Below are 23672 nucleotides of genomic sequence, written 5' to 3' on the forward strand. Positions count from 1 at the left end.
GTGGTTTAAATAAATAACCATTCTCAAGAATTCAAAGGGATGTACGTTCAAAGTGAGTCACTGAAGCACTATTTGTTATAGCAGATGACTAGAAACAGGTATCCATTGAGAAGGAATTGGCTTAATGGATTAAGGTACATCCTACAGTGGAGTAGTACACAGCTGTAAAAAAGGAATGAGAAAATAGACTGCTGTAGAGGGATCTCCAGATAACACTGTTAAGAGAAAAAAGCAGAAGATATATATAGACTAAAAAGGAGGGAAAGATGAAGCATACCTGCAATTAATTCTGTTTCAAAAAGACACATTCAAAAGATAAAACATTAATAAGAACATAGTTACCTATAGAAGGAGGTAAAGAACAGGTGAAGGCAGTAGGACTGGAAATGAGGAATGAACCTTGATAGATTGATGGCATAACCAAACAAAATCTGTTTCATATGACTTTAATGACTTTCTAGGCCTCCTGATACAACATAAAGGCAAAAGAGCCACAAAGACATCTTAAATTGCATTCAGTAAGCTTATTAATAAGATTTGATACATATTTTGAAATTATTATATATGTAGTACAGGGTAAAGAAAATAATAAATCATGTTATAATATTTAGGAATAAGGATTTCAGCAATAAAAGAAAACAAACAAATACAAAATCAAAGGACTTACACAGAACCTTGTAATCTTTAAAATTATAAATATCAGCCTAGGGTGGTGGCTCACACCTGTAATCCCAGAATTTTGGGAGGCTGAGGCAGGCAGATTGCTTGAGCCTAGGAGTTCAAATCCAGCCTGAACAACATGGTGAAACTGTCTCTACAATAAAATATATATATATACACACACATATATATAAATATTTTATACACACACACACACACACACACACACACACAAATTAGCTGTGTATGGTGGTACATGCCTGTAATCCCGGCTACTTGGGAGGCTGAGGTGGATCACTTGAGCCCGAGAGGTCGAGGCTGCAGTGAGCTATGATCATGCCACTGCACTCCAGCCTGGGCAACAGAGTGAGACCTTGTCTCAAACAAACAAAAAAAAAGAGCAATGTCATTCTGAAATCATGACTTATTTATTTCTTAAAAAAATTTATTTTTGAGCTCTACTGAAAAACCTAGAATCAGTGATAACCCAATGAGAATAGACAGATCTAGAACTCAGATTTTAGTCTCTGAATTCCATTTTCTTTTAAAAGAAACTAGAGCTCTTTGGAAAAAATGGTTTATTCCAGGTCTGGGCAAGAAAATGAACAAGAGGAGTCTTTAAGTAAAGAAGAATTATTGAAGAATACTAGGGTCATGTTAAAAAGATAGCAGAGTAAGATTATAGATGCTGGCCAAGTATGTTCAATTTGAGCCCCAGTGAGATCATCATACAATGATGTGCATTTAGGAGTGGGGTGCATCCTACAGAAAGGGGAAAAATGATACTGTAAAGAGGAAGCTAAAACTGGATGCCAGAGGGCTCATCTCTGCCACCCAGAGTAGATGGTATGTTAGCAACAAGACTTGCTCACAGGCCTCCAACCAGATTGTGGTGGGCTCTGGCATGGGACAGAGTGGAGGGCAAGTGTCTCCAGCTATGAAGAACTGCAGAATCAGAGCTGACACTGAGGAAGAGACATATGATCTGACTCCTGTCCCTTGCTCATCAGAAAACCTTTCTAGAAATCTCCACTCCCCTGTACAGAAATGCCCATTCCCATCAGCAGGCATAATTCTCAAGACATTTCCTCCCTCTGACCCATGAGATTAGGGCTTGTGACCCCCTTTCCATCATGGTGATAAAACACCTCAGGAGGCGCTTGTCCCATTGACATGATGTCACTGCTGCAGGATCCTCTCTCTCCTCCAGCATTTTACATCTCAAGAGTCCCCAGACAGGCCTATCAAGCAGCAGCCCAGATTGGGGGCCCTGATGCCTTGCTGTGAGTCAGCATCTTCTCTGCAGACTTGCCCTCCTCTTGGCTCTGTTGGCTCCTGAGGCAGGCACAGTTTGCCCTTGCCACTGTTTGTGGACCTTGAAAATAGGCGTGTGGGAGGCCAGGGCTTAACATGCTTGCTGCAGCCAAGAAAGGGCCCAATGTTGACTGCGTGTCAGGTACTGTGTGCACACAAAGAGTAGACACAAAGAGTAGACTCGGGGAGTTTATAATTACTTGAAATAGAGTCCATAAAAGTGTGATAACTGTCTATGAGTGGTGCAGATAATAGCTGATTTGGACATCAGAGTGCTTAACACATAGTTTACACTGAACCCTTTACTAATTAATCAATAAAGAATGATAAACATAATCAGTAATGTTGAAAATAAGTTTGTATCCAGGCTTTCCTCATCTTTCAGTAGTCATTCATTGCTTCTTGGTGTTCTTTGCTTGGTTCCATTTCCCCTTTTCCCTTAAATATGGGTCTTCTCTTCAAGTCTGTCTCTATATTTCATCATCTCCTTTCTCCTGTGGAGAGTCAAGGCACCGTGTTGACTTCGCCTGTTGCATCTGTGCTAATGATCGGTACCCTCCTCCACACTCCCCTCCATGTCTTATGCAACTTCTGCATCACAGTTGAAGCCAGGGACCTCTGGAACCTTCAACAGCAGCCCCCGTTCTTTGGTTTTCTCCACCTGCTCTAATTGGACTGCCTTGACGCCAAGATAGGACAGCTTACCTGAGTGAGCCCTTCAGTTGTGTGCCCCTCTGTAGTGTTTAAATACTACTTTACCGATGTTAATCTGATCTCCCCATTTAGGTGTTTACTCCCTTAGGCCATGTTGGTTTGTGGCCCTGCCCATGGTAGAGGACAGCAAGCACACTTCTGTGATGCAATGACCAAGAACCCTGGAAGCTCAAGGGGTCTTGACAATGAAAAGCTTTGAAACTAGCATAAGAAGTGCTGGAGAAAATTAATTGTAGGTATTTTGATAGGGCAGTGATGTGATTAAAATGGCGCTTGAGAGACACTATCTTGAAAGCTGTAGAGCAGAGGAGAGGAGACTGGCTAGCAGGCCACGCCAGGCCTCCCAGCAGGGATTGAAGGAGGACCTCAAGGGCTCAGTGGTGTGTCATCTGACAGTCCCACCTTCCCAGACTTATCCCACTCCTTTCTTCTTTTCTGCCCTCCCACCCAGGCAGTCAGCTGCACAGGCTTTCTTTGTGTCTGTAATGCTGATTTGTATCCTTTGCACACTTTGGCCCATTGTCTGGAATCTCCATGCTCACTTTTCTGAGTTAACTCCAGTTCCCCTTCACTGCTCAAGTTCAATACCAGTTCCTTGAAGGATTATTCCCTGACACTCTAGTCTAGGTTAGGTTCCCTTGCTGGGCAAAAATAAATTACTTTTAAAATTAGTTGTCACTAGTTGTGTGCTATATTGGAAGCTACTTGAAGACAGATGTTTGCCTGTTGCAGTCACAGTTCTACCCCAAAGTGCCATGCACGGTGCCTGGCACAGAATATGGAACAGTACTTGCTGAGCACCTGAAAGGCTAAATGAACGCGGAGCTTGATCATCTTTAGGATCCAGCTAACAACGTGGGACTTCTGCTTTGTAGCTTCCTCTGGGCAGTGAACACGTTGCATGGATGAAATTTGAACTTGAGAGATATTCTAGAAGGGAAATCGCGAGCTCTCTGAGGAACTGGTTCTGCTTATTTCTTAACCTCTGTATTCAAACAGCAGGACCCAGTGTGGTGATTTGGTTGTTCATATTTCTCAGTTGAAAAATGTCATGTGTAATCCAAAGTGTTATAAAATAATAATTACTTTAAGAATTGTGATAAGATGTATATAACATAGAATGTTCCATCATAACCACCTTTAAGTGTACAGTTCAGCAACATTAAGTACATTCACATTGTTGTACAACCATCACTATGTTTCATCTCTAGAACATTTTTATCTTCCCAAACTGAAATTCCATTCCCGTTAGACAATAACTCCCCATTTCTCTCTCCCCCAAGCCCCTGGCAACCACCATTCTACTTTTTGTCTCTATGAGTTTGAATACTCTAGTTACCTCATATAAGTGGAACCATGCAGAATTTGCTTGTTCGTGATTGCCTTATTTGACTTAATATAACATCCTCAAGGTTCACTCATGTTGTAGCATGTATCAGGATTTCCCTCCTTTTCAAGAGTGAATAATATTCCATAGTATGTATAGATCACATTTTGTTTATTCAAAGATTTGTTGAAGGACATTAGAGTTGTTTCCACCCCTTGTCTATTTTTTCTTTTTTTTCTGGAGACAGTCTCGCTCAGTCATCAGGCTGGAGTGCAGTGACACGACCTGGGCTCACTGCAACCTCTGCCTCCCTGGTTCCAAGCGATTCTCCTGCCTCAGCCTTCTGATTAGCTGGGATTACAGGCACACACCACCATGCCCAGATAATTTTTCTATTTTTAGTAGAGACGGGGTTTCACCATGTTGGCCAGGATGGTCTCGATCTCCTGACCTCGTGATCCGCCCACCTTGGCCTCACAAAGTGCTGGGATTACAGGCGTGAGCCACTGAGCCCAGCCTCACCCCTTGTCTATTATAAATAATGCTGCTATGTACATGGGGGTACAAGTATCTCTTTGAGACCATGCTTTCATTTCTTTTGCATGTATACCCAAAAGTGGAATTGCCAGATCCTATGTTAATTCTATTAATTTTTTGAAGAAGTCCCACACTGTTTTATGTAAATACTTTTTTTTTTTTTTTTTTTTTTTGAGATGGAGTCTCGCTCTGTCGCCCAGGCTGGAGTGCAGTGGCGCGATCTTGGCTCACTGCAAGCTCCGCCTCCCGGGTTCACGCCATTCTCCTGCCTCAGCCTCCCGAGTAGCTGGGACTACAGGCGCCCGCTACCACGCCCGGCTAATTTGTGTAAATACTTTTTAAAATAACAATGTATCAACTTAACATGTGTTACTTCCTTTCAGTATCACCTTATAAGAGTATTCATTTATTCCAGCTGGGTGCGGTGGCTCACGCCTGTAATCCTAGCACTTTGGGAGGCCGAGGCAGGCAGATCACTTGAGGTCAGGAGTTCGAGACCAGTCTGGCCAACATGGTGAAACCCCGTCTCTACTAAAAGCACAAAAATTATCTGGGCATGGTGGCATGCACCTGTAATCCCAGCTACCCAGGAGGCTGAGGCAGGAGAATCACTTGAACGCAGGAGGCAGAGGTTGCAGTGAGCCGAGATCTCACCACGCACTCCAGCCTGGGTGACAGAGCGAGACTCCATCAAAGAGACAGTATTCATTTATTTGAACGATCTTGCCATTAATCCTAGTGGTCTCAGACCTTCCTTTTAGAAATGTTTTTGAAATTCTAACACTAGCAAAAGAGCCGTGGGAATAGTTTCTGTCTGCATTTATATCACACTTTACTGTTTTTGAAGTGATTTTATAGAAAAATCAGTATATGTTTCACAGTGTGCATTCACAAATGTGATTTCATCAAACGCTGCAACAATTCCATGAAACAGATTGCCCCTTCCTCATCTCCTCATTGCTGGTTCTACTTCTGTCTCCATCTGTCCATCTACATGGATGAGTTTGTAAAATGTAGATACCAACTTTTTGCTTCTATGTTTCGCTAGCCTTCTGTGCTCTTCATCATGAAGATCAAAGTCCTAAGCCTAATGTCAAGATTTTTCATTTCTTACCACTTGCTTCTGACTTCAAATACCGCATGTCTGTGATTCCAAACTATTTGCTCTTCCTGGAAGGCTCTTTGCTTTTCTCATGCTGTTTCCTCTGCCTGGCTTTTCTCAGCATGCTTTATAGTTTTCAAATGTGTGACTTCTCTGAAATAGTTTTCTTGGTCTGCTACCCCCATTCCTCAGTCTGATTTAGGCACACCTGATTTGCTTGAATGACAGCACTTGCTACTCTACTTTGGAATTCTACTCTATACATCTACTCTCATGCTTGACTTTTGAACTTGGTATGTATAGGGACTATGTTTCTTTTGTCTCTATGCTTGGTACACTTTAATGCGTTTTTGAGCTAAGCAGTGATTTTCAATGGTGGGGAGGGTTGATTTTGCACCCCCTCTGGGACTGTCTAGAGATATTTTTGGTTGTCACCACTGGAGGGATTGCTACTACACCTAGTATGTAGAAACTAAGGATGCTATTGAATGCCCTGCAGTGCATAGCACCTACGTAGCCCCTCACAGCAAAAAACTATCTGGCCCAAGATGTCAGTAGTGTCAAAACTGGGAAGCCCTGGGCTAAAGAAGGAAGGTGACTGTTATGTAATATTAGTGGATGAGGTCCATGATTTTAGTGACCTTTGCTGCAGCATGTTAATACCCACTTGGAAATATTATATTGAAGTAGGCACACTGGTTCTAAATTGGGAGCAACAACTTCCCCCAAGGGGCATTGACAAATTTTGTTGGGACCATTTTTGGGTTTATCTCAATGACTTTATCACAATGTAATTTAAGTTAAATGTCCTAGTAGTATTAAAACAATGGGAGCCAGAGAAGCTAAACATCTTACACAATGAGAAATTATTAGGCTCAAAATGCCAAAAGAGGTCAGGCACGATGACTCACGCCTGTAATCCCAGCACTTTGGGAGGCCAAGGCAGGCAAATCACAGGGTCAGGAGTTTGAGACCAGCCTGGCCAACATGGTGAAACCCCGTCTCTACTAAAAATAAAAAAATTAGCTGGGCGTAGTGGCGGGCGCCTGTAATCCCAGGTACTCGGGAGGCTGAGGCAGGAGAACCGCTTGAACCCGAGAGGAGGAAGTTGTAGTGAGCCGAGATTGCGCCACTGCACTTCGGCCCTGGCGACAGAGTAAGATTCTATCAAAAAGAAAAAAAAAATGCCAAAAGAGCTTCTCTTTTATTGAAAACCACTGAATGGGATGGAGCAGAAACCTATTGGACAATCCTTGGTAGTTATGGCCTTTGCAAGAATCAAACTAAACACATTTGCAGTTGGATAGAAGGAAAGAAGGATTCTGAGACATACCAACATCTGACTTCTTACTAGGTTGCTGACTAGCAGACTGGGCAAGAGAAGGAATGCAAAATCTGCAGGTGGTCATGGAGCTTGCACAGGGATCCCTTCTAGCCCAGCCTCTAAGGACCCTCCCACTTTGAGCTGTGGCCACTGCTCCTTCCATGGCTCACACAGCACTGCAGCTTCTGCTTGTTTGTTAAGCAGAATGTGTAAAGAAAAAGTTATTAATGCAACTCATTTTCATCTCACTGTTCCTTTAAAAATGATTATTACTGATTTTAATATTTTATTTTTAAATTATTATTTTTTTATATTCTCTCTAGTTTTTTTAATGATTTTTTTTAATTTCCATAGGTTTTTGGAGAACAGGTGGTGTTTGCTTACATAAGTAAGTTCTTTAGTGGTGATTTGTGAGACTTTGGTGCACCCATCACCCAAGCAGTATACACTATACCCAATTTGTTGTCTTTTATCCCTCACCCTCCTCCCACTCTTTCCCCCAAGTCCCCAGAGTCTATTGTATCATTCTTATGCCTTTGCATCCTTATATTTTAGCTCCCACTTATGAGTGAGAGCATATGGTATTTGGTTTTCCATTCCTAAGTTACTTCACTTAGAATAATGGTCTCCAATTCCATCCAGGTTGCTGTGAATGCAATTATTTCATTCCTTTTTATGGCTGAATAGTATTCCATGGTAAATATATACACCACAATTTCTTTATCCACTCATTGATTGACGGGCATTTGGGCTGGTTCTGTATTTTTGCAATTGCGAATTGTGCTGCTATAAACATGCCTGTGCAAGTATCTTTTTCATATAAGGATTTCTTTTCCTCTGGCTAGATACCCAGTAGTGGGACTGCTGGATCAAATGGTAGTTCTACTTTTAGTTCTTTAAGGAATCTCCACACTGTTTTCCATAATGGCTGTACTAGTTCACATTCCCACCAGCAGTGTAGAAGTGTTCCCTTTTCACTGCATCCCTGACAACACCTATTATTTTTTCATTTTTTGATTATGGCCATTCTTGCAGGAGTAAGGTGGCATTGCATTGTGTTTTTGATTTGCATCTCCCTGATCATTAGCGATGTTGAGCATTTTTTCATATGCTTGTTGGCCATTTGTATATCTTCTTTTGATAATTGTCTATTCATGTTGTTAGCCCATTTTTTGATGGGATCTTTTTTTTTTTTTTCTTGCTAATTGTTTGAGTTCCCTATAGATTCTGGATGTTAGTCCTTTTTGGATGTATAGATTGTGAAGATTTTCTCCGATTCTGTGGGTTGTCTGTTTACTCTGCTGATTGTTTCTTTTGCTGTGCAAAAACTTTTTTAGTTTAATTAAGTCCTACTTATTTACAATTGCTTTTGTTGCGTTTGCTTTTGGGTTCTTGGTCATGAAGTCTTTGCATAAGCCGGTGTCTAGAAGGGTTTTTCCAATGTTATCTTCAAGGATTTTTATGATTTCAGGTCTTCATTTTTTCACAGAACTAGAAAAGACAATCCTAAAATTCATATGGTACCACCAAGGAGCCCGCATAGCCAAAGCAAGACTAAGCAAAAAGAACAAATCTGGAGGCATCACATTACCTGATTTCAAACTATGCTATAAGGCCATAGTCACCAAAACAGCATGCTATTGGTATAAAAATAGGCACATAAACCAATGGAATAGAACAGAGAACCCAGAAATAAAGCCAAATACTTACAGCCAACTGATCTTCAACAAAGCAAACAAAAACATAAAGTGGGGAAAGGACACCCTATTCAACAAATGGTGCTGGGATAATTGGCAAGCCACATGTAGAAGAATGAAACTGGATCCTCATTTCTCACCTTATACAAAAATCAACTCAAGATGGATCAAAGACTTAAACCTAAGACCTGATTTTAATATTTTAACAAAATTGAATTTGAAGAATGTTGCTTAAAATTAACTGTAATATACTTCATTAAATTTGAACATTAATTGATATAGACTTGAAAGTTCATGACACTTGTCATTTTCTATATCATTTGGGTTTGAGGGCACTTAATAAACAGAGTCAAGGAACTTGGTGGTAATGAACTCAGACATTTTAGTAGTAAGTTTTTGACTTTGTCAAGCCAAAACTATTTCCAAAATTCCTTATGAAAAATAAGTATTCAGTCTTGATTTAGATTATATATAAAATATGGTGTTGATCATGTATGGGTTATATTTTATAAACATTCATAATTTTTAATTTTCATTTTTAATTTTAAATAGCACATTTCTATTAGGAGACATGTGACATGGATTTCCAACACAACCTCAGTACAAATTTATGATTGATTTTGTCATTGCACTGAAGTTGACATAACTTTGTCTTGTATAAACTTATTGATTCATTCTATTTATCTCAGTGTACATTAAAAATATAAGTATTATGTTAACTCTTACCATGGCCATTTAAAATGAAAACGACAACATGAGTTCAAATTTCTTGACTAAACTAAACATTCATTTACTAAGTTATCCATTCAATATTCTCTATCAGAAGAGAAGAGAGAAAGGTGCAGCTTTTTAAATAATTTTCAAAGTGAGTAAGTCTACAATGATTCTCATTTTAATGACTCTGCTGATATGGTCAAATCTAACTTTCTAACCTTTGGCTGTTTTTTTCATCTTACCATTCCCTGTAGCACCATCCTAACGGTCCAGACACTCACTTGCCACCTCTCTATCATCAATTTCTCTCATCAAAGCTGCACACTAAGAAAGAGGTCCAGGAGCTCAACAAAATCAGAGCAGATTTCATAAGAAACAGACAACAAACCCAACAAAAGTCAAATAGCAGGCCTAAGAGAAAGTGTTCTATTCTACTTTTTTGTTCATCTTACTTTGCAGGATAGACGTTCACATAGAGCTAAATTTTGAGAAACTGTCAAATGTTTTGATTCCATCTACCTCATCATTTTTAAACAGGTATTTGCAAGGGGGGCCTATATCTAAGGGGAGCTGCATGGAGACCCCCTGTCCGTAACCTGTGGGGGGCAGGTTCCTGTATGTCAGGATGCATTCTGTACACATCTACGTCCAGGGGTTCTTGGCCTATATTCCTGTGATCCAAACTTCTGCTGGGCTTGTTCTAGTTTTCAACATATAATCACAAGTTCCAGATTTTCTGATAAAATACTAAATTTGTTTAGTTTATTTTTTCATAAAAGAAATTCATGAAATATGTAAGAAATATTATTTTGAATCTGAAAACTTGTAACTCCCTTCACATATATAAATGCAAAGAAATGATAGCACTTCTCTGTCATGTGCTTTTTTTTGTATACACACCTGTCCTCAATCCCTCAAGGAATTATAACTTACTTAAATAGGACCCAGGAGTCATACTTGAATGGCAGAGACAAGATACTAACATTTACCTGTGAAAGGAATGAATGAATGAATGAATGAATGGGGATGGATGACCAGATGGACAAAGGTGCTCTCTCTTAATTTGATAAAATGGATGAGCAGAAAAGAATCTCTGTTAACTCTGAAGCAGATAAGGCAACTCATATTGCTCAGTCTGAATTCTATCTTTTTGGATGAACCTGTGGTTTTCAAATAGTTGTAGAACTTGTCAGTCTTCCAGCAGCTTGAGTAGGAGGTTCTAAAGCCCACGGATGGCATAAATAACCAGACTAAGCAGTTCCCCACAGCCAGAGGAAATGCTCTGGCATACAGCACAATCATCCCAGCACTCTCGGATGGGCATATAAATGTCAAACTTGAGTGTGGGTGTTATATTTGGCAGATTAATGCTTCATTTATCAGGCCACATATTCTGAGTAAAAACATTTTCCAAATTATTTGAAACTTAACCTTTAAGCAGGAAAACTCAATTTACTTTAACCACATTGATGGGATAGTTTTAAATGTCCCTGCCTTCTCTGACAGTATATTGAACATCACAGACCATTTTCTTTGTAATCCTAGATATTATGCTATTGTAGTGATAGCCTCAGACATAACTGAGGTGTATTTGTGTCTCAGAAAATAATTGTAGAAGTGCCTTTGCTTTTTTATGGGTGCGTTTTCTTTTTTTCTAGTTTTATTTCTCCCAAGACTTCAGCTGTCATTTATTAGGTCTTGTTACATTATTTTGCCTACTTCTGTTCATTCCTCATTTTCCCTTCTAGTTTCTGCTGTGGGCTGGGAAACTGAGTCTATTAGGCTTATTATGTGCCAGGTAAATGAATTATGCTTAGACCAAGAGCACAGAACATCTAGTGAAGCTCTGAGCGGCTCCCTTTCCAGTTAAGTTCAAGAACTTTATTCATAGACTTGGTGTCCCCATAGATAACACATCCTTTTCTGAGGCACTTAAGGGAGACAAAAGAGTCAAACATAAGGAATTCAGAAGATCACCTTTAGTGTGAATGAACTGATATTTGGGAATGTGACTGATATTAATATCTGCAGGCAAGTGGACTTCCTCACTGTGGACCCCAGAGTGATAAGAGACTTACCCACTTGGTCAGGGGCACCATGCACAGCCTTGGGCCTCTTTACTTGGGGCCTGACACTGGAGGCCTTGCAGTATAGGAGCCACCCAGACACACCTTCTTGGCCCAACCGGCTCCTGAGAGAGAAGAAGGGGAGGGCATGAGAAAGACATGCCCAGTTCTGGCTCCCCAAATCACTCATCAGAAGTCACTAAGGGAGGAGCAAGTCATGGGGGTGGAGAGGCTGGCTATGTAGAGAGAATCATCCCCTCTTTTGAAACCAAGAAGTGGGGAGGAATTGTCTCCCTCCAACAGTGGTGTGCTCTGACTGCCCAGGAAGGCCACACGTTTATTACTTTCTCCTGAGTCTCTGGTTCTCAGTCAGGTCATTGAAGTTGCTAGGTAGGTAACTTCCAGAAAGGAGGAGTTCTGTGAGCTCATCAACGCTGCAGCATGACCCACTTTACACCCAGCTTCTTCATGTGCAGAATGAATCTATTCATTTCCAGAAGACTTCTTCAAAATTAGCTTGTGAAAGTCGAGTGATGAAGTACCCTTATGAGGTACACATCAGTAAAGGATGAGCCCCCAAGAGTGTCCTTCTTTATGTCTGCAAACAGAAACCCTCAGCAGCAGTTGATTCTCACTGGGCATGGGCATTATTTATAGCTAATCCTCACTCAGCCAGATTTTTTATCTCTCCAGGCCATTCAAGAGATGGGAGGCAACAACCCATTGGCCTGTAGTTAAAAACCAGAGTGATGTAACACAGCACAGCTGCTATGGAAAACGGTGAGGCAGTTCCTCCAAAAATTAAACATAAACCAGGCACGGTGGCTCAAGCCTGTAACCCCAGCACTTTAGGAGGCCAAGGCGAGCGGATCACCTGAGGTTGGGAGTTTGCTGCCAGCCTGGCCAACATGGTGAAACCTCGTCTCTACTAAAAATACAAAAATTAGCTGGGCTGGTGGTGCGCGCCTGTAGTCCCAGCTACTCATGAGGCTGAGGCAGGAGAATCGCTTCAACTCGGGACGCAGAGATTGCAGTGAGTCAAGATTGTGCCACTGCACTCCAGCCTGAACAACAGAGCAAGACTGTCTTGAAAAAAAAAATTAAACATAGAAAAAAAATTAAACATATCATGTGATCCAGATATTCCTCTTTTGGGGTATATACTCAAAAGAACTGAAAGCAGGGCTTCAGATATGTGTACACCCATGTTGAGAGCAGCGTTATTCACAGTAGCCAAAAGGTAGATGCAACCCAAATGTCCACCAATGGATGACTGAATAAACAAAATGTGGTCTAGCCATACAATGGAATATTACTCAGCCTTAAAAAAAAAGGAAATTCTGACACAGGCTACAGCGTGGATGAGCCTTAAACACATTATGCTTAGTGAAGTAAGCCAGTCACAAAAGGTCATGTACTATATGATTCTAATTATATGATTTATCTAGAGTGGTCAAAATCATAGATAGAAAGTAGAACGGTGGTTGCCAGGGGATGGGGGGTGGGGATAATGGGGAGTTAGTGTTTAATGGGTACAGTTTCAGTTTGGGAAGATGAAAATTCTGGAGATGGATGGTGGTGACGGTAGCACACAGGCAAGTGTAATTATCACTCCTCAGCTCTACATTTTAAAATGGTTACGATGGTAAATTTTGTATTATATATATTTTACCAGAGTAAAACAAAAGTTTTTTTTTGTTTGTTTTTTGTGAGATGGAGTTTCGCTCTTGTCACCCAGGCTAGAGTGCAATGGTGCGATCTTGGCTCATTGCAACCTCTGCCTCCCACGTTCAAGTGATTCTCCTGCCTTAGCCTCCCGAGTAGCTGGGATTTCAATCATGCACCACCACGCCTGGCTAATTTTTGTATTTTTAGTAGACTGGGTTTCACCACGTTGGCCAGGCTGGTCTTGAACTCCTGATCTTAGGTGATCCGCCCACCTTGGCCTCCCAAAGTGCTGGGATTACAGGTGTGAGCCACTGTGCCTGGCCACAAAAGTTTTAAAGAAAAGAGAGAGAAAAAAAAACAGAGTAGTGACTGTGAGGCAGCTAGAGCTATGAGCCTGAAGGAACAGACAGAGGTAACAGACAGAGGTGGGTCCAATGGGAAGAACTGTAACTGCTTAGTTGGTAACAGCGTGTTGTTTTTCATGAAATGTTGTCATAAAACCTTGGTCAAATGAGTCATTATAATACTAGTTATATTAATAATGGGTCAGAAAACAACATAAAACTTTTCTTTGGCCAAGGATATGATGTTGAAAAATGTTGCCTCCCATTGTTAACTAGAATGTGTTAAAATGAAAAGTTCATAGAAATAAGAACTTATAATTTCCCTTAGAACAAGAAAACGGCTATTCAAAAATATGAGTATATCTTACATCAAGGGGAAAATTTAGGAACAATTCATAACTGCTCATCTATGGCGAATCCCTTCCTAAGCCCTCTTTCTCTGCCTGCATTCACACCTCTAAGGAGAGAAAATACTAGAAGCTGGAGGTCTTCTGTTTCCTGAGTATGATGATGTCTGCAGTCAAATGGCCTTGCAAGTGATTTTCAGGGATGTCCCTGGGCATGTGGAATTGGAGGAGCATGGGAAGAGCATAATTGCATGGCGTAAGAAAGGAGTGTTTGGAGATGCTAGATTCAATTTGGAGGGTCTACTGAAGGGAGAGGTATTAATTAATTAATTAATTATGAATGAGACAGGGTCTCTCTATGTTGTCTAGGCCGGTCTTGAACTCCTGGGCTCAAGAGATCCTCCTGCCTCAGCCTTTTGAGAAGCTCGGATTATAGGCACGTGCTGCTGCACCTGGCTAGGGAGAGGTTTTTAAAGGAAATTATGAGATCAGGGAGTTTGGGGAGAAACAACGTACCATGCATAGCATGCTGTAAAACCTTTCTTCCAGAAAATTTTCAGCAAAATCTCTGTCTCCCACTATGGTCTGGTTAGGTCCATGGGCTGCAGATATGACAAAGTGCCAAGTGGTCCTTTATAGAGGATGAGGCAAGGGCCTGTTCTCACTTGGGTTGCTAGCTAGATGCTAGTACTCATGGTAACTTCAAATTCTAACTTCTTGCCCTCACTTAATTTCAGTATTACCAAGCTTACACTGTAGCCTAAAGTTATGAGGATAAACTGAAAAGCAATATCTCTCTGAATATTGGGGCGTGCCAGTTTTTTTCCAAGTGAATTTTCCCAAGAGCCCTATACAACTTTTTATCTCTTACTCTTCTTCCCTTCCATTCTTTTCTCAATGCCTTAGAGTTTTCTCAATTTATCTCTAATCTAATTTGAATGGAAGATTCCTCATGAAAATGGACCCCCCTGTTATTAATTAAGTATTGCTAGCTTCCACAGCGGCCACAACTCCAAATCTCAGTGGTTTAATGACTCAAAAGTTTACTACTTATTCCGTTATGGGCTCATCTTGTGTTTATAGGGGCCTTGCTCTGCAGAGTTACTCAGGTACCTAGTCTGAAAGAAACTGCATCATCTTATAGACATATCATCTGGAAAACATGTCTTCTGAGGTCACCAAGTAAAGAGGAAAAGAGTGGGATGCGGGAGGCACCTAGCTCATAATTGTCTAAGCCAGCACTTGTGCTCATTGTCCATTGGGCAAAAATAGTCATATGGCCTCAGCCTCACTGCAAGAGAAGCTAGGAAATGAAGAGGAGAGGATGGAGTATTTAGTGATCACTAACTCTCTTTGCTACCCTTGCTGACTAGAGTACTATGAAACCCTAGTTACATGAAAATTCAACAAACTCTTGAATATAATTCCTTTTTTTTTTTTTTTTTTTTTTTTAGAGAGGGTCTCACTTGGTAGCACAGGCAGGAGGAGTACAGTGGCATGATTATAGCTCACTGTAACCTTGAACTCCTAGGCTCAAGAGATCCTCCCACCTCAGCCTCCCCAGTAGCAAGGACTATAGGTGCATGCCACCACACCTGGCTAATTTTTTAAATTTTGTAGAGATTGGAGGGGGGGGTCTCACTATGTTGCCCAGGCTGCTCTTGAACTCTTGGGCTCAAGCAATCCTTCTGCCTTGGCCTCCCAAAGTGCTGAGATTACAGGCATGAGCCGCTATGCCTGGTGGAATATCATTTTTATATAACAATAATCTGTTTTCACGGACATCTGCAGGTTTTCTTTTCCTTCTTACCCCTTCAAATTAACTCTCTAGATTTAGCTTAAATTTTTGAAACCCAAAACTATTAGTAGTATTAGTAGTATTTAATTTAGTAGTATTTAAATTAGTAGTATTTTAACGTATTAGTAGTATTTAGTATGTAAATATAAGGTTTATATTTACAAATGCACCTTTTGTAAATATAAACCTTATCTGCTGCCAGGTAGTGGACCTGGCTTTATTATCTAGCTCGTATCGTCTTATATAGTTATTCCGTCACTTATTTATTGCTTGCTTTATATTTATTTGTGGACTTTTCCCCCCATGACATAATAAGAGCGAGTTAAGTGATGGTGAAAATCTCTGACTTTATCTTTTACTTGTTGATCATCTTCCTCTTTCTTTTTTGTGCTCTGTTTGGCTATTCCATTTTAGGGACAGTCCAACCTGGAAGATAGACTCTTGCATGGGACCACGGCAAGCTGTACAGGGTCTGCTTAGGCGCGGATATGGACTGGGCCCTGCTGTCTGCAAGCCTAGCTATGTTTAGGTTGAGGCACCAGCTACACGGATCACTGGATTTCTGATATTCTTTAGGGAAGTCCATTGATAAAATGGTCTTGCGAATCATTGAGGCTGTCCTGGATATCACCTTGGGACACTTGGGGATCTCTTTCCATCCCAAAGAATAGGAATGTAGTTTAGGAAGGACCAGAGAACGTGTGATAGTCCATGGTCCTGGAGAGAATTAGGAAGGTATATGGGAGATGCTACAGAGTGGGACAACTCCACGGGTCCCAGTGATTCTTTTTGTTTTGTTTCTTGAGGGGATTGCATAGAATTGAGCTGAACCTCACTATGGTCGCCATGCTCAGATCATTTGTCTCTGCTGGAAATATCCCTCTTCCTTTTGGAAGTAGTACCCTTTTGTGGTTCCCTGTGTGCAATACAACCCTAGGGAAATCCATGGCCTGCAGGCGTTATCGCAGTGGGAGGTTAGGGAGGGGAATGGGGGAGTGGTTACCCTAACCTTTCTCCCTTCTTTTTCCTTCTGTTCTCCACAAGGCTTTTTGTGTTTTGTTGATGAAAACGAAATACATCTCTGGCCTTTAAGATGAGCTGCATAGGAAGATGCATTGGATTAGGCGATAGATAAGAGCTTATCAAACATGGAGGCCGGGTACAGTGGCTCACACCTGTAATCTCAGCACTTTGAGAGGTCGAAGTGGGCGGATCACCTGAGGTCAGGAGTTCGAGACCAGCCTGGCCAACATAATGAAATCCTGTCTCTATTAAAAATACAAAAATTAGCCGGGCATGGTGGCGAATGCCTGTAATCCCAGCTCCTCGGGAGGCTGAGGCAGGATAATTGTCTGAGCCCGGGAGGCGGAGGTTGCAGTGAGCCGAGATCTCGCCACTGCACTCAAGCCTGGGTGATACAGTGAGACTCTGTCTCAAAAAAAAAAAAAAAAAAAAAAAAAAATGGAGAGGTTTCCTCGAATATATCTTTTGTTCTGTGGGGTTCCTGCCTGCAAATCAAATGTTGGTTATCAGTGCAACTACTACAGAACCTGAGAAACAAAAAAGACTTCAAAAAATAAAAAGCAGCTCTTTCTCCTCAAGTATTTTAACCAGGAAAACTTAAAAAATTAGTCTAATTTGAAATCTTGCCTAATTTATATTCAATATATAGTCTAAAAATGCTTCCAGATTTAAAACAGAAAGAAAATCTTAAAAGCAAATGATTTTTCTCTCTCTTTTCCTTTCTTCAGGCTTTTCCTCCAAATGCGATCATTGTATTTTTCTACTGCAGTGCAGTGACTATATTCTTCACAATAATCAAACTGGTCAGTTATCGCCTACACCTCATGTTTGACAAAGGAGAAGTAATTCAGCAAAAGCCCTCCAGAAAGGAAGAAAAGCCAAATAAAGACAAGGAGGCCAAAGGTGAACACATAACTAATCACAAAAATCCAAGGTAATATTTTCAATTAATGTGACACTTCAAAATTTAAATGTTTTGCTCTTGATTAAAATAAGTTTTTTATCAGTTGTTTATGAAATTACTAGTATAGGCAGACAGAAATATATGCACTTTTCTTATATTTCAGTATATACTTAAGCATAAAATTGATATTCATAATCAAGATGTTTTAACTGGCTTCCCAATAAATGTCTTTTTGGGAAGTCAATATGACCTTCTCATAAGATCTAGAATTCATTTGCCTTAGGCTTAGCACTGCAAAAAATTTCCCTTCACTGCTTTTAATGTTGTTATTTAAATGCTTAGAGCATGCCAGAGTATTTTAAAGAACAGCATTTGTGTTTGTTGATATAAAAGTAATACATTACATAGAACTGAAATATTAAGAGTAATTCTTGAGTTAGCATTCTTTTCACCATTCTTGTATTATTTCCTATAGCTCCTTAAGATAGCATGTCCTCTAATTTAAAAATAATGTTTATTATAAGATTTATCTGCTGCAGATGGTGGCTTATGCCTGTAAACCTTGCATTTTGGGAGGTTGAGGTGGGAGGATCACTTGAGTCCAGGAGCTTGAGGCTGCAGTGAGCCATGATTGTGCCACTGCATTCCAGTCTACCCAGACAGAGCGAAGCCCTGTCTCTTAACAACAACAAAAAAAGATTTATATGTAAGGAATATAACAAAATGGACTCTAGGAAAAAAAGTTTTTAGACTAGTACTAAAAGAGTCATGCTTCTGTTTGATAATATCGCTCACTGCTCTTGTGTTTCTCATGTTGGGTTAGCAATAATAGGCAGATTCACAATGGCAAAAAGGAAGAGGCCAGTCGAAACCTCTCCACGCCTCCCCTCCGCTGCAGCTCCAGAGGGCAAAGCATAACCTCTCATCACTCTTCTGGGCCATTGGTTAGTGGTCTTCTTTCCTGTTTCACCCTCTTCATGTGGTTTCGATGTTGATCTCACCTAGAATGGGAGTGTTCAGCAGCAGTGATTGTAGCTTGCATGCTGTAATCACTGGCCCGTGTACAGTGGAATATCACATCCCAGGGTCTGGAAATGGCCTGAAGGGTGCCCTTGGGACCATAAAATAAATGCCCAGTCATGTGTTCAAAGCACACTCTCTGGCCTTCCCTGCTGTCCACCTGCGCTGCTGGGTCAACCACACTGGGCAGAGAACCAATTTGTAGGCCTTTGCTTCTTTCTGTTGTCATTCATTTAAGTCATCATATCTGCAGTGCCTTCCACCTGAAATGGATATCACCTCTGCTTTCCATTTTAAATCACACTTGTCTTTTTGGGAAGTCAATAAATCACCTTTTTTCTAGATTAACTTTGTTGAGCTCCATTCACTATAGTGTAAGTAGTGGCTTCGTCCTTCTTTGCTTACTTTCTTAGTAGCAAATCTCCCTTTGTCACAGTACAGTTGTCTCGGTTGAATGTCCACATTTACATATGTTTGTATCCATTCTGGGCCCCATTTTATAGAAGCTTAAGGAGAGTGAACACTGTATTGTCTCTCCCCTACATGCCATTTAGAAAATCAGTGACTGCTGTCAGTTATTGCCGACTGTCTGGAAATGGACGGTCAGCTGAGTCATCTATTGATTTTTGTTTCTTTCATTTGTGTAGGAGTTGTCAGCACAGGAAACTGTAGAAGATCTCAAAGGTAAACTGTTAATCATTTATATTTTATCACAGCACTATCCTCAGTGAAGTGAGAAATATTTTTATAAAACAGAATGCCAGTGGATTAATTGAAAATAAGAACTATACCTAAGACTGCATAGTTATATTTTGACTTTGTTTCTTTAACTCTTAATTTTAATTTTTTCTCATCTGTATTTGTATATCAAGTCTTAATTCAAATTGTGATATTTTGTTGATCATAATTCATTGTCATTTCTCCAGTCTATGCCTCATTTCATATGGCTTATAAAGAGCAGACATATAAGTTTTTTACTAGTGATAAATTATCATCCATATAAAAATTTGTATTATAGCATATACATAAAAAAAGACAGGATAAATTGTACAGCATTCTGCATATCTGCCTTTCTTTCAAGTTACAGATTTTGTTTTGGGGGATCTTTCTTTTAACTTAAACAATTTTTGTTTTACATTTTTACTAACTTTTTTTTTTTTGTCTTTTGACTACCTGCAGAAGGCTTAGAAAAGATCTTTTGGAGGCCTGAATTAATTCCTTCCTTTCTCTGCAATTCTATTTTCTTTTCCACTACTACAAAGACAAATTTTGTGCACTATTTCAATTTTGAAAATAGTGTAAAGTTTAATTCGCTCTAGAAAATAGCTGAAATTAGCACCATAGCCCTGAACCCCTAAAATGAAGTTTCTTTTTTCATCGTTCAGTTGTATCCCATTATAACAATATGTAAAGGATTATCCATATTTTTTCTATATTATTGCTACCGAAATAAATTCACATGAGTTAGATTTCTAATATTTTAGTTGCACGTACAGCTTCATAACAACATTATGTGTTTTATATACACATATACAAGCACATACCTTTTTCTTCATATGAAACATATTCTTCCAGATTAGGTGTGCTATAATAATCTTACATACTTTGAATATCTGGTCTGGCCTTTTAATTTCACCATTCCAATTAAAACAATAATTTTCTATTTTTTATTTGTACTAAGAATTGCAGTAGAAGTTTTACATACATTATTTCATTCTGAGTCATAGTATGTAAAATGTACAGGTAGCATTTAAACCCATACCTGGCTACTAAATCCAGTGTTTCTTAGCAACACTGCAGTAAAGCAAAGAATTCTGTTTTTTCCTTAGTCAAATCTTATAAAAGATACCATCCTAGTTGGTGGTGTTCTACAGTATTTTAGGGGATTTGGTTCCAGGACCCCCGTGGATAACAAAATCTGTGGATGTTGCTCACGTCTCTTATATAAAACAGCATAGTATTTGCTTGTAACCTACACACATCCTCCTGTATACTTGAAATTATCTCTGAATTATTTATAATACCTAATACAATGTAAATGCTATATATATAGTTGTTATACTGTATTGCTTTTCATTTGTTTTATTTTTATTGTTGTGTTTCAAGAATAATTTCACAGTGGGAGTGTTATTTTAAAAAATAAGTATCCATGCAGCCGTAAATAAGAATGAGTTCATGTTCTTTGCAGGGACGTGGATGAAGCTGGAAACCATCATCCTCAGCAAACTAACACAGGAACAGAAAACTAAACTCACTCATAAATGGGAGTTGAATAATGAGAACACATGGACACAGGGAGGGGAACATCACACACCGGGGCCTGTCGGAGGTGGAGGGCAAGGGGAGAGATAGCATTAGGACAAATACCTAATGCATGCAGGGCTGAAAACCTAGATGACGGGTTGACAGGTGCACCAAACCACCATGGTACATGTATACCTGTGTAACAAACCTGCATGTTCTGCACATGTATCCCAGAACTTAAAGTAGAATAAAAAAAGTATCTAATTCCATTAGTTGCTGGTGCTGTTTTAGTTTTGTTATTATTCATTAGGTCTTGCTCTTGGGCATTACTCATTCATTTCTGATGCTAATAAAGTTGCCATGTGTCATTTCAGGTGTCATTCTATTAGAAGACCATCCCATAGCACCAGTGTCATCTACCTCACCTGGTATCAAAGTGGAAAGCTTACCTGCGTCTCAAGCACACATGCTGGAAACCACGCCCAAGTCAGTAATACCCGTAAAACCAGTTGCCACAGAAACTCTCATCAATGGTAAAGGAAAGGAAAGAGGAGGCAAGGGGCAGCCTCCTTTGCGCCACAGATCTGAGGGTGGCTTAGTGGATAAGGGACCCTTGAAGAAGTTGCCCCACCTGTCTTTGTCTCAGTATGACTTACTAGAAACAGACGTTTCTTTCCAGCCGTGGGGGAGTGAGAATTCAGTCCTGATTCCAGAACCTGTCAGTTGTCCCCAGGGCTCCATAAGGGAACGGGTACAAAGCAAGTCACCTCAGGACAGCCTGAGCAGCAGCTGCCCTCAATGTGACACCATCGTGGCCAAGCCTGTGGAGGAGCCAGCAGACACATCCTGTCAGGTAGATACCTCCTGCCAGGTGGACCTGCCCTTGCACCAGGAAGTGGACTCCTCAGATAGTGAGGTAGCTGTTACTCTCATTGATACTTCTCAACCCGGAGACCCACTGAGTCTACATGAGCCCATAAAAATTGTTATCACGATGAGCAGTACCCCAAACTCCATGACAGATTTGGAAAGCTCCCTCCACCTGAGGGTGGTTGGCACAGAGAAGACCAGTGTAAAGTCTGACGCTGAGCCCACTAACCCAGGGGCGGCCGGTTCTCCACATGCCGAGCAGATCTCAATTCCTGTAATCACCCTGGACCTGCCTGAGGGTGGGGGAGGAGGTGTTCCCTGTCCCGAAGGCAATAGAAGTGAAAGGACTCCAGAGAGACTGAAGACGAGGGTATCCACCAATCAGTGTTCTGGCTACGGATCTGGGGAGGGGGGAAATGCCATCAAGGATCACAGTTCTTCATCACGGGAACCCTGGGAATCGGTGTCCCGGCTTACACCTGATACAGCCTCTGAGTCTAAGGTGGGGAAGGAAGGCCAGACTAACCTTGACCCATCGTCTTGTAAGTCCAGCCATGAAAAGAGGCATGCCCGGGTGCTCAGTGTGGACAGTGGGACAGATGTCTTGAGTAAAAGCTCTGCAGAAATTGTTAACGATACAGAGAAAACAATGCCAACTTCCAAATCTGACCTAGAGGCTAAGGAAGGACAAATGCCAAATGAGTCCAACTTCCTGGAATTTGTCTCCCTGTTAGAATCCATTAATACTTCCAAGATGACGGCATCCAATCAACTGAATGGCTCAGCTGAGCAGAATGAAGAAAGTGGGCTTCTCCGAGGTGCGATTCCACGTCAGTTCCATTCTGATGATGACATAGAGGGCAATACACCTTTTTGCCATTTGTCTTGTGTAATTTGATTTTGCAAATAGTGAGACAACTCTTGGGCGATCGTTTGTTGCTTGGCTGTCTCATCAATATTTGCTGAATGTACCGATACTAAGCTCTGTGATGAACATGTATACATATATTGTCCTACTCTACCAGGACACTTAAGGCATTGTCATAATTTTTTTGCTTCCCTATAGAAGGCAAGACTATTTACTCCCAGAGAAATAAGCAATTATGTTTTACTACTGTGGCAAGTACTCCCAATAGATATTTCTTACTTTATGGAATAGATGCCTTCTGGGAAAGTTAATTCTAAGACAAATTTCTGTGAAGTGAATCTACTTTTCCTGCTGAGTTCTATTATAAAATACAGAATCCGCTAATTATCCCATGTTGTACACATAATAATAACAAACACTTCTGCTGCTCTTAATTTATGCCAGGCAGTGTTCTAAGCACTTTGCATGTATTAACGAGGGTGACTGTACCTTGTGGTTTGCCTGGAAGGGTCCTCATTTACACATGTTTTGCCAACATAATTATTAAGAGCACTGACTTTCTCTCTCAAAAGAGTCCCCAGTTTAGATGATAAATTATACAGTTACTCTCATATTAACTCACTTACTCCTTATATAACTTTACGTTATGGATATACCATCATCCTTCTTGTTCTTCGGATGAGTCTCAGAAATTTTCCCTTGCCTTCCCAAGTATCTAGTAAGTTCAGGAGGTGCTGGAACTGAGATTTGATTCCAGGCAGTCTTGTTCCAGAGTCCTCACTCATAAAAATTAAATGATATTTCCTATATGAAGATAAGGTACATTTATTTTCAGGTTACTTAATGTCTCTGGGCCTCAGTTTCCTCATGGATAAAATGATGTTACTGGACTAGAGCTTTTATAAGGTCTTTTAGCTTTAAATTCTGTTACTGCTGTGATTTCTGAGCATATCATTTCTACATAGACCTGTACTGAGATAGCATCTGTATGGTAGGAATGCTGACTGAAAGTTGTGTTTACATATGGTAGCTCATTTTCTGTGCTGTAGGTAGTAACGTTTCTTAGTGCTGGGATTTTTCCTCTGCTCTCTGGACAGCCAGGAGCTCCTCTGGCTCCATACTGGTTGCTCT

The 23672-nt window shown here is 40.5% G+C and overlaps 1 protein-coding gene across 4 annotated transcripts in view; it reads left to right on the forward strand.

The window, feature by feature from the left end:
* Nucleotides 1-23672, forward strand: part of PCNX2 (pecanex 2) — a 343243-nt gene that overhangs the window by 47360 nt on the left and 272211 nt on the right. For 3 of the 4 annotated variants that reach the window (XM_016941055.4, XM_514278.8, XM_054660318.2), the window contains exons 2-5: nucleotides 17364-17569; nucleotides 18363-18483; nucleotides 19207-19243; nucleotides 21178-22491. In XM_016941055.4, the coding sequence (XP_016796544.3) occupies nucleotides 17460-17569; nucleotides 18363-18483; nucleotides 19207-19243; nucleotides 21178-22491 (1582 nt within the window). In that variant the 5' untranslated portion in view covers nucleotides 17364-17459. The remainder of the gene's footprint in view (nucleotides 1-17363; nucleotides 17570-18362; nucleotides 18484-19206; nucleotides 19244-21177; nucleotides 22492-23672) is intronic. The other variant, XM_063790484.1, reaches the window with a different exon arrangement.

This window comes from Pan troglodytes, chromosome 1 (genome assembly GCF_028858775.2).
Source record: "Pan troglodytes isolate AG18354 chromosome 1, NHGRI_mPanTro3-v2.0_pri, whole genome shotgun sequence".
NCBI lineage: Eukaryota > Metazoa > Chordata > Mammalia > Primates > Hominidae > Pan > Pan troglodytes.